The sequence below is a fragment of the Lissotriton vulgaris genome, chromosome 1_1 (genome assembly GCF_964263255.1).
Source record: "Lissotriton vulgaris chromosome 1_1, aLisVul1.2, whole genome shotgun sequence".
Lineage (NCBI taxonomy): Eukaryota > Metazoa > Chordata > Amphibia > Caudata > Salamandridae > Lissotriton > Lissotriton vulgaris.
In genome coordinates, this window is record NC_141685.1 from 2090371776 (window position 1) to 2090384093 (window position 12318).

The 12318-nt window shown below is 45.7% G+C and overlaps 1 protein-coding gene across 1 annotated transcript in view; it reads left to right on the plus strand.

Moving 5' to 3' along the window:
* VWF (von Willebrand factor) overlaps window positions 1-12318 on the plus strand; it is a 1126314-nt gene that overhangs the window by 315624 nt on the left and 798372 nt on the right. Inside the window, exon 16 of the mRNA XM_086921215.1 lies at window positions 328-568. Coding sequence (XP_086777341.1) covers window positions 328-568 — 241 coding nt within the window. The remainder of the gene's footprint in view (window positions 1-327; window positions 569-12318) is intronic.

The window sequence follows — 12318 nt, forward strand, 5'->3', positions numbered from 1 at the left end:
CTCCTAGTGCTTGCGGTGCCACCTGACAAGAGATGTCATATTATACTTATGTGCAACAAAAAATAGCCCTGTTGGCAGGGGGTAACACAGCCTCCTGCAACCCTCATGTGTGTGTGTGTGTGTGGGGGGGACTTCAAACCTTAGGTGCCCCATTCGGCCAAACTCTCATAAATATTTGTGAGCTATTGGAAAGCCATGACCCCCTAATCACATTCTGCAGGGGGCATCATTTTGCGTTATGCCACTGTCTAATGGCAAAACATCACCCCGCGTAAAACTTTGCCATTGCGTGGAGCGGCAGTAATATTGTCATACGCTCTCTTACAGCGATGGAGTGCACCGAAGGACAGGTTTACCAGCAGTGTGGGTCGCCGTGCAACAGAACCTGCCGCTCCCTAGCTGTGCCCGAAGTGGACTGCAATGATATCTGCATGGAAGGATGCTACTGCGCGCCCGGCCTGTACATCAACGAGCACGGGGAATGCGTGCCCAAGTCCCAATGCTCCTGTTACTATGATGGTGAATTATTCCAACCTGATGATGTGTTTGCCAATCACTACACCATGTGGTACGTATGACATGCATGCTTAACTTGAGGTGTGAAAACAGCATTTCCTAGGACTAGGATTTCATAGGTGTCAAGAATAATAAAGTAAAATGCAGGGAACATCCTTCAGCAAGAAACTCAACCAAGCCTTGATGCCAGATAGCAGCTGGTGGACACTTTTTTGCTTCTAGTCTGCTATGTTGTGGTCTGACTGATGATGCCTAACAATTCCCAGAGATAAGTCCTTCAAAGAGTGTAATGGAGGTCTCTTGTCGAATCGTCTAGTGACAGGCTTCTCCAACGAGTAGCTCGTGAGCTACTGGCAGCTCTCCACCTACTTGCAATGAGTTCTCCTGTGTGCACCCCAGCCTCCCAAGTTAGAAGCTTTTGCTTGTTGGAATGAATATATGTATACCATATTTGAAAAGTGTGCATTCGAGACAAAAATGTGTGTATTTTCAAAACGAATAACCTGATGTCTGGAGATGTACAGTTGACTTTGTACAATATGTTTAAAGCTGCTATTTAAGAGATTAATCATGTGGTATGAAGAACAATTACTAATATTATTAACTTAGTACCTGGGCATTGGAATTATGGCTGTTATGTATTATTCACATAAAGACATTCAACATTTTTAAAGCCGTTATCACATTACTGCTGGCAACCATGCCTGATGCACTGCGGTGATCACTTCTGGTAATAAACATGCTTATGATGGCCGCTAATGCAATCTTATCTGATGTGGTCACTATTACAACACAAATATTATTAGTAGCTTGTGATGGTTTACACTGGTCTCCCAAGTCTGTTATTCCATCTGTTCGACCTTCAAGAAAAACAGGTCATTGTTGGCCAAAACTCATGTTAGAGAATTGGGTCCCCCTATTGGAAAATACCAAACCTCCCACTAATACTGATCCTATATTAGCTAATGATCAGTTCAACAATTGGATCGAAGAGAGGTAAGACCAGGTTCTCCCTAAGAAGAGCTCTCAGATGATCATGGGGCCGAATAGATCAGCCTGGTACACACCCAATCTTTGTGAGTTGAAACAGGCGTGTAAAAGAGCTGAGAGAATCTGGAGGAAAGACTTCTCCCCTTCTAAGAAAAAGAAGTACACGGATACTATTAAAATATATAAAAATGATATTAGATCATTGGAATGTTGGGAGCTCCATTGCAGACAATGGAGTGCTCCCTGCTTCTACGGGCCGGTAAAGGCCAGCAGAGCAACATTTCAATGTTCTTCAAAGGCTTCTCGAAGCTCGAGGGGATTTATATCCCCTCGAGCACTGAGAACCCTTTGTTTAATTTGTTAGAACATTCTGCCCTCTAGTGGCAAAATGTTCTAATAGCCTTATAGCCCTTCGTAGCAGGGCTATAATGGCTATAATAGTCCCACTGTCTCGTTAAAGTCCCTCGCCTTCGGCTCGGGCCTTTAACGATTCAGTGGGCCTTTAATAGCCGGTATAGCCCGCTACGGCGGGCTATAAGGCTATATTAAAAAAACTCAAGCTCAATATTTTGGCGAGAAATTTTCCTGCGCAGCTAATTCTCCCCGGGAGACTTTCTGCATTGTCAAGAAACTTATGAAAACTCCTGCCCCCTCGGTCACCCTTGAGGCGACAGATTGCCATTGTAATAAACTCGCAGATTACTTCTATAATAAAATTCAAACCATCTGTCGTTCCTTCTCTGACCCTCTGTCTGTTCCCTTATCGGAGAAAAACAATATCTTGAGGGGGGAACACTTATTAGAAGTGTTCCCCCTATCAACAAAGAAGTTTTCCAAACCACCTTTGCACTTGTCAAGAGCGATTGTCCCAGAGACCCTGCCCCCCTAAATGTCCTGAATCTTGCAGCTGACTCTGTCAGCCCAATTATGATGGACTTGATTAATTCCTCGCTTTCCTCTGGAGTAGTTCCTCCATCTTGGAAAAAGCCCTGTTGAAAAAACCCAGGGACATATTATCAAGGGGGTTTATCTCCGCTTTTTTGGCTTTAAAAGCCAAGAAAGCGGAGATAAAATTATCTCCCTATTACCAAGCTGTTGCTAACACCAGTTAGCGACAGCTAGTAGGAGATAGCGACCATCTTGGGCCCCACTTTGCATGTCAGTGATATTTATCACTAATGAGATGCAAAGTGGGCGTGCCAAGATGTTAGAGACTGAAAACAGTCGCTAACATCGCTATCTCCTATTACCAACTTTTGGAGATATTCGCGCTAAGCGCGAATATCTCCAAAAGCTAACACCTGCCCTGAGCAGTTCTTATGAAAACAAAACAAATGCCAGTACTGCTCTTGTTATTTTGTCAAAGATACAAGGAGCTGAGTGTGCCTTTCTCAGCTTCGTTGACCAATTATTCAGTCCACACCTAATGTTTATAAGAAGGAATTTTATTTTCTACTTCCAAGAATTTGTATTTTCTTTGTACTTTTTTTCAAAAGGCTTTTTCAAATTTATATATACATCAAAAGAAGGATTAAATAACAAATACAACGATTGGGCAAGGGAATTACAAAAAATACAATCTCAAGTGAGAATAAAGTGTGAGTGATGCGGGAGTATATACAAGACACAACAAATATCCACTACTGTTCTCTCAAAATACGTAAGTTCACCAAACATACTACAGTCATTCTACATGAAAACACTAAGACAAGTGAGGGAATTGGTGGGATTATGTACAAGGGACAAAGACTCTTTATCTACTATATACAATTCGAATAGGCAGAAGAAATCAAAGAAGTTCTATTCGACATGAAAAACACAATCCAAAAGAATGTATACTCGGTCAAATCAATTTGAATGCACTATATGCACAACCTATATGAATCTAAATCAGCCAGATGACACAAGGTCACCATGGGAAGAAATTGAAAGATTATTCTATCTAGAGGGGTCGACGCGTTTCGAATCCCATTATTTCCTGGGATTCTCCTCAGGACCAGAAACAGACATGGATCTGTAAAACATAAAACAGAAATAGAAAACACTCAGTCAACTGTCTACACACCAGCGGGAAACTCAACAATGCGCTCTGCCTTGCACACACACTAGTAGTACCTGTCAGGATTTCTTGGTGAATTCTTTGAATTCAATTGACATCAGACTCGAAAACCGTGAACCTCCCGAAGGAGACTACAAAACACGTCGCAGTAAGTAGAACAACGCCCTTCTTCCCGTTCTTTTCAGCCATGCCGTTTTCTTGATCTAGTCATTCATGGCGTACCCCTTCCTCTTTACAGCTTTCTTCAAAGAATTCACCAAGAAATCCTGACAGGTACTACTAGTGTGTGTGCAAGGCAGAGTGCATTGTTGAGTTTCCCGCTGGTGTGTAGACAGTTGACTGAGTGTTTTCTATTTCTGTTTTATGTTTTACAGATCCATGTCTGTTTCTGGTCCTGAGGAGAATCCCAGGAAATAATGGGATTCGAAACGCGTCGACCCCTCTAGATAGAATAATCTTTCAATTTCTTCCCATGGTGACCTTGTGTCATCTGGCTGATTTAGATTCATCTAGGTTGTGCATATAGTGCATTCAAATTGATTTGACCGAGTATACATTCTTTTGGATTGTGTTTTTCATGTCGAATAGAACTTCTTTGATTTCTTCTGCCTATTCGAATTGTATATAGTAGATAAAGAGTCTTTGTCCCTTGTACATAATCCCACCAATTCCCTCACTTGTCTTAGTGTTTTCATGTAGAATGACTGTAGTATGTTTGGTGAACTTACGTATTTTGAGAGAACAGTAGTGGATATTTGTTGTGTCTTGTATATACTCCCGCATCACTCACACTTTATTCTCACTTGAGATTGTATTTTTTGTAATTCCCTTGCCCAATCGTTGTATTTGTTATTTAATCCTTCTTTTGATGTATCTATAAATTTGAAAAAGCCTTTTGAAAAAAAGTACAAAGAAAATACGAATTCTTGGAAGTAGAAAATAAAATTCCTTCTTATAAACATTAGGTGTGGACTGAATAATTGGTCAACGAAGCTGAGAAAGGCACACTCAGCTCCTTGTATCTTTGACAAAATAACAAGAGCAGTACTGGCATTTGTTTTGTTTTCATACTAATTCAGGCGTAGCCTTACTGCGCTCAAGCCGAACCCTCGTTTGTTTCAAGACTGAGCAGTTCTTAGCCATGTTATCCAATGGGAGGTGGATAACATGGCTAAGAGCATTTGCTCGATAATGCATGAATATCGCTGACTTTTCAGCGATATTCATGCATTTCGGCCGTTTTTTATCGCATTTGCGATAAACCTTGTTAATAGCAAGGTTTATCTGCGATAAAAATCGCCGATGTGCGGCGATAATTTTTGTCTCTAAACAAGTTAGAGACAAAAATTATCGCTAGTTGTTGGTAATATGCCCCCCAGTTTTCGATCTTGAATGGTTCAGTAATTACCGACCCATCTTGCTCCTTCCAGGGGCCAGCAAAATCACGGAAAAGCATGTCAATCTGGTGCTCTCCAGACACTTGGAAACCAAAAACATTCTGCACGTGTCCCAAACCGGGTTTCACCCGTGTCATGGGACTGAGACAGCTCTTCTGGCAGTCGTCAAAGACTCCAGAAGGATCCTTGATGCAGGAGGTTCTCTGACAGTGCTACTCTCAGATCTTAGCAGGGCATTTGATACTGTGAATCACCATATCTTGGTCCAGCGTCTCCAAAATGTTGGTGTATCTGGAGTTACCCTGGATTGGTTGCGATACTTCTTGGAGGACAGATATTTTCAAGTATGTGAGGGCAAGGCCATATCAAGCCCACGGCCTCTCCACTGTGGGGTGCCTCAGGGGTCTTCCCTGAGGCCCACCCTTTTCAATATTTATATGGCCCCTCTTGCTGACCTCATCCATCCCTTTGGGGTACATATCGTCACTTATACGAATGTTACCCAATTGATAGTCGCATTGAACCACAAAGACAGAACCCCTACTCATCTTGGCTCTTGCCTCGAAGAGAATACGAGCTGGAGGAAACAGTCCCATCTAAAACTGAACAGGGACACAACCTAGCTCATGTTTCTTGGTAATCGATCTCTTTCCGAGGTTTCCCTCACCTGACCAGCATGCATGGGTCCTGTCCCCACCCCTAAATTGGAGATAAAAAGCCTCAGCTTCTGGCTGGATTCTGAGCGCTATTTTAAATTTCAAGCCAGAAGGGTGGTGGCCTCCTGCTTTGGTATACTAAGAATGCTGCATAAAGTCATCCCCTTGATATCATTTTTAGCAAGACAGCTCGTGGTCCAAGCGCTCATATTATCCCATCTGGATTATGGAAACGCATTGTATCACAGCGCCCCTTGTTCGGCCCTGGCCAAACTTCAAACTATGCAAAATTGTGCTGCTAGTGCCTTCATGGGGATTCGGAGCCGCCAATCAGCAAAGCGGACCTTAAAATCTCTCCATCGGCACCTAGTTCTGGAAAGAGTCCATTTTAAAGCCCCATGCATCACCCACAGGCTGGTAGAAGGGAAAGGAGCAGCTATCATTTCTACTTTGGTGCAGCCCTACCAAGCTAACAGGAGACTACTCTCAAATGACCTTTACCTGGCATTCGTTCCCAGAATTAAGAGGGCCAGAAGTGGCTGCCGACTTTTTTCCTATAACGCTGAAAAACTTTGGAACTCCCTCCCACTCCAGATACGTAAGGAACCTAATTACATAACTTTCTTCAGGTTGCTCAAAACTTGGCTCTTTCCCAAATGATCTTGTTGCAGCCTCCTCCGGTTCCCCCCATAGCGCTGGGATGCCTCTGAGTAATCACGCGCTTTACAAATGCTGTTTCATTTCATTTCATGGTTCTCATTGAACATAAGTAGCACTTATTGCAGAAAAGGTTGGGGAACCTTGGCTCTATTTAAAGTCTCTAAAAATACAATGGCCTTAAGGTAAGCGCTTACATCCATCAAATCCTCTCCAGTTATGGGCCCACTCTTTTAAGAAATCATTTGATGAATGATGTCACAATACATCCCAAACACAAACATACGCCACCAAACAAAGCAACCTTCTAGAATGCCTTTTATTGGTGATTGTTAGTTATGCAGGACCTTTTAGAGGTAACTTTTTTACTGCTTTTATATATAGTTGAAAAGACCCTAGTCCAACGTCATCGACTGCAAGTGTTCCAACAACTTTCAGTGGTGCAAGTTTCGAAACTCCAGTATGGCGTTGATAAGAGTACAGGGGTACACTTGCATTGACCTAAAGATTCTATTACATTCCATGCACAATGATTTATTCTTTTTCATGTAGTGGTTGGAACCCAGACTGTTAGTGATCGAGGCACATCTCTCAAATCCCCTCTGCTGCGAGAGGAGGTGAGTCTGAGTGTCTTGTATAGGCCTCCTTCATGATGCTAGGGACGGAAAGCCGAGGCCAGTTTGAAGATGTTAGTAGTCGAATATTAGAAGGCTCCTCCTTTGTAACTGTTGAGTATTTGTGGTTAACTTTCTCTACCTCTTTACCCCATAGAAATGGGAAAATAGGAGTCTAAAAAATGACTTTTTGAGAACTCTGAAATCATAGGAAGCTAAGGGAAATATTGACTCTTAAAAGGGGAGTAATATGGGCACAATTATGAGATCTATAAGGAGAAGGCAGATTTCCAATGAATGCTCTGCTCCTAAACTCCTGCACTGGTGAAATATTATAAATGGGTGCATTCTAATAAAAGAGCAATACTCTGCTGTGGTTTACTGGAATGTCTGAAAAGGATCATTTTACACGTGTTTTTGGTACCCTGTCCAAGTGTAAGGCGCCAAGAGCACGAAACAAACTCTGTGGGCTGCAAAAAAAGCGAGCACTGCAAGTAATAACGTCAGACGTAAGGCATCATTTAGAGGTTGGTGGCCGTAGATAATCCTTTACAAACAAGACAGATGACCCATTCACCACATTACAAGTGGATTATCGACTATGGCACTCGTAAAATGGATACAAGTGGATTATCGACTATGGCACTCGTAAAATGGATACAAGTGGATTATCGACTATGGCACTCGTAAACTGGAATACGGGATATCCGTGGCGGTGTATCCTGCCCACCAAACTTTCACTAAGGCCAATGGTCTTTGCCACAGCTCTGGGCTGACTGGTGTCTTAAATTAGTGGAAGAGCTTTAGTAGAGCCACTTAACTCCATTAGCCAGTGATACATGGTTTTGTGTCACTGGATCTTTAAAGGCTTTTGCTGCTTTTGACTACTAATGATGCAGCGTTTGTAGACATATGTGAAGTAAAACATAGAACACAACAGACACAAAGCAACGTAACAGCAGAATTAAAACATGCCAGGGCACAACTATAATGCTTCCTAACAACCACAGTACAACATTGCCAACGACGTGAACTATTGCCAGTCAAAAAGGGTTTGTGATCCAGTCCTTTATGTCAATTTCTTCATCAGCCATGATGTGCAGTGTAATCCTTTAGGGCTAGATGAAACTGCCCACTACCACTCCGCGGGCCTACTGAATGAGTTACTTTTCTGCCCACAGATGAGTTTTAGCCAATCCATTTGAAATCATCCCTTTTAAAACATCTGTCTTATCAGTTTATTTCTACTCCTTCATTTAACGTGTTTAATTGATTTTAAACTGTCCAATAAACATTGCAAAATAGTACAGTAAATACGCACATACAAGAAACAAATACAAGCCACAGTAACAAAAATTTTCATAGCAAACCAGAATACAATCAACAAAACAGTACCTATCTTTTTTGAGCAACAATAAGTAAACAAAATGAATCACATTTTACAGCAAGTAACCAGGGCACACACAAGTTTAAGTATAGCATAGTCAACTATGGGATTAACGCTTTAAAATATTTTGTTCCTTGTGCTTCAAGATTCATGAGTGTTCGTGTTTTTTACTAATTAATCAGGAGTGCCCAAGTGAACAGGTTTATTAACCAGTCAAGACATGTTGAATTTTGGTCCACCCACTAAAAGGAGCAAATGCAGGGTCCAAAGTGTGAGGACTCAAAGGCCGGGCTAGGCCTGCAGCGCTGCGCCGCTTATTATGCGCATTAACAGGACACACACACTGTTGCTGCTCTGGTGTGGACCGGAAGTGCCGTGCCACTTCGGTCCCTTTATTTAAAGCTTTCTGGCCACGCCTGGCCAGAAAGTGATACATTGTGCGGAGTGCTTCCGGGGGCTCAACCTGAGACCCTCGGAGCACTAGAGCGCTACATCCCTTCCCAACTTGGATTTTTCAAAATAACTACAACAGTCAGTTCAACATGCGAAATCTGCCAGTCTGTGATTGGGCCGTGGATTGGATCTAAGATTATATTGCCACTTGCCTCTCGGAGGGATCTGGTCTCGAGGAGGTCCCGGTGATGGCAGAGATGGGTGTTCTGCAGTGTCCGGGGGCAGGCACGAAGTATCGTTCGTGGCTGTATTCCCTCCTTCTTCCCTCGCTACAGGTATGCCACCATTTGAGCTCTGTCCTTTCGGAGTGGGTATCTGCTTGAACCACGATACGTTGCGGGTCACCTCTTCTCCATCCCGGCTGACTGTGACTGCTGTTCCGTTGGTTTCCTTGATGACCCAGGGTTCCAGTTCGAATGGAGTCTTGAATTTTCCTCCTGGCCTCCTTGTTCGGATCAGCACAGTCTCTCCTGGATTCAGGGTCTTTGTTTGGGCCCTCCTCTTGCAACTTGCCTTCTCGTTTGTTCTTCTTCTCCTTTCTTGGGTGTCTGCTGGTGAGTACGGTGCGGGAGCCCAATTGTCAGCCATGGGTAGTAAGTCTCTCCGAGGTCCGGCCAGCATCAACGCCCATGGTGACTGCATGGTGGTGCTGTGTGGTATGCTGCGATACTCCCTTAAGAACGCTTGCAGTGATTCTTCCAGGTCACTCCCTTCCGCGGAAGATATCCGCAGTACTTTGTTTATTGTCCTCATGAAGCGTTCTACCTCACCGTTGGCTTGTGGCCATTGCGGGGTGATTCGGTGATGTTTGATTCCAAGGTTGTTCAGAAACTCTTTGAACTCGCTCCCCTGGAATGGGGGCCCATTGTCCGTCTTGATGAGCATCGGGATTCCGAACAGGGCAAAAGTTTTGCTGAGGATGGGGCGAATGTTCGCGAAGCTGGTCGATGCTGCCGTTTCTACTATGGGGTATTTAGTGTAGTTGTCTATTAGTACTATGGTGACTCTCCCATCTGGGAAGCTGCCGAAGTCTAGGCTTAGCCATGCCCATGGCGAATGGGCGTGGTCCTCCGTGATTATTGGGGCTGGTACTTCGGGGCTGCGGGTGATTTGGCATGCTCGACACTCTCGCACGCAGGCTTCGATGTCCTCCTCCATGTTGGGGAACCATATCTTCTCCCGCATCCTCGCTTTCATTCTGCGGGTGCCTTGGTGTCCTTCGTGTGCCAGAGTGGTTGCTCTCTCTTGCAGCGCTTTGGGGATGACCACGCGAGTTCCTCTCAGTAGGAGGCCATTGTCAGCGCAGCTGAGGTCATCGTGAATCTTCCAGAATTGTTGTAAGCGTGTCCTGTCTGCTTCGTTCCACCCATTGGTATCCTTCAGGAAGTTTACCCACGTTCCAGATTGTATTGCTTCTTTTACCTTCTTGACGACTGCATCGCTGTCATAATGGGAGATGATGACGTTGGCGGTCAGTGCGCAGGGGCATGCGCCTGTCGCTAGCATGTTGATGAACTCTTCAGTCTGGACTTCCGGATCTGCATTGCGGGATTCTTCCGCGGGGGGGTGGCGAGACAGGAAGTCCGCCGGGTTTTTCGCCCCGGGTCGGTACACTAGGTCCATTTGGTATTGTTGAACTTGGATCGCCAAGCATTCAATCCTTGGCGGTGGGTGTGGAGCGGTGCCACGGAATAGGGGAATTAGCGGTTGGTGGTCTGTCACCATTCTGAACGGGTGACCAGATATGTAGAGGTGAAAATGGGCGCACGCCCATTTTACTGCCAGCGCCTCCCTCTCAATTTGCGAGTACCGTGACTCTGTCGCTATCAGGGCCTTTTGCCTGGCTGGCGCGGCTTCTCGGCTATCACCGTCGGCCCGATACTTTCTCAATCACACCTTGTTCTTCAAGTTGGTTGAGTTCCTTTTCCACGGCTGCGCGCAAGTGGAATGGTATCCTTCTGTGCCTCAGGGCTATTGGCTGGATGGCGGGGTCGATGTGTAATTCGATCGGCGGTCGTTTGATTGTGCCGAGGCCCTCGAATAGTGTGGGGAACATTTCCAGGATGTCTTCTGTTTGTAGCGCTTTGACGGCGTTTGCAAACGCAATGAGGCGGAGGTCTTCCGCTGTGTTACTGCCTACAAGCAGGTCTGCTTCCTTGTCTATAACATGGAACGTTGTCGTCACCTCATTGTCTTCTGCCTTTACTTGGACCGTCATCTTCCCTCGCAGTGGGAGAGGTTCCTGGCTGCCGTATGTTAGTATTCGCGCCTTCGAAGGGACTAGCTTGGGTCTTGGCTTCAGTGCTTTATAGTGTTGGATTCCCATGACGTTCACGGTGGCTCCCGTATCGATGACGCCGGTCGCTGGGGATCCGTCGATGTGTATTTGGCACTTTGGCTGTGGTCTCCGCCGCTTCTTTAGTTCACTTACGAATGACACGTAGTAGCATTCATCTTCATCCTCTGTGGAGGATTCGTCGAATTGGGATTGCCTCGGCGATCTGTGTGATCGAGCCGACGGTTCGTCGTCTAGCGATAGCTGTTTCACCGCTCCCGTGATTGGTTTTCTTCCGGACGCCCCTCTTCCTCGGGAGCCACCCCTGCACACGCTTGCGAAATGGTTGGGTATTCCGCATTTAGAGCATGTCTTGCCACGTGCCGGGCAGCCATCTTGGTTGTGTTCGTCTCGGCCACAGTATCCGCACGACGCTCGGCGTGGCGTCCTGGTCGGCCATCTTCCTCTGCTTCCTCGACTGGTGTTGCGGACTGCATCCACCCTTTCTGTCTTCACCACGGTTCCTGCTTCCGCCCGCGGGTTTAGGGCTGCTTCCATTGCTGTTGCGCGTGCATCCGATAGTTCGTGGGATCTGGCCAGGATCAATATTTCTTCAAGTGTGATGCGCGGTTGCCTTAGAATGAGTGTTCTTAGGTGTTTGTTGCGGCAACCTTGAATGAGCTGTGCGGTCACCTCTTTCTTTTCGTCATCATCCGTGCACGTGCTTATGAGATCCCTCAATCGTGCATGGAATGCGTCCATGGTTTCTCCTTCCCTTTGTCTGGATTGGCGAAACTTGAATCGCTCATAGTGCGGGTTCAGCTGGGGGTCGAAATGTGCGTTCAGCGCGTTGACTGCTGCGTCATAGTCATCGTCATCTCCTGTGTCCGGGAGATGTTTGAATAGCTTTTACAGTTCTGTGCCCCCAAAATGTAACAGCAGGGACCTCTTTACTTCGTTATCTTTCTCCCTGGTGGCAGTGAAGTAGTTGTTGAGTTGTCCTAACCACACAGCCCATCTGGGGGCTGCTGTCCCTGGGTCTATCAGTTCGCTGAAAGGTGGTAGTGCCTGGATCTGTGAGTGGGCTGACGGCATTGGTGGCTGTGTTCCGAGATTTACTGCTGGCGCTGGTGGTGCTGCTTGCTGAGCTTGGCCGGCTCCCCCAGATGCTCCTCCTGGGTTTGTGGTCATTTTGGTGCTGGGAGGTGGCTGGGCGCTTGCCTTTTGGGCGTCTTTCTATTGTATCCCTGGTTGCACTTGCTCGTGTTTGTGGGTGCCTGTTTGAGCCACTGCTTGTCAGGTTGTTGGTTGCAC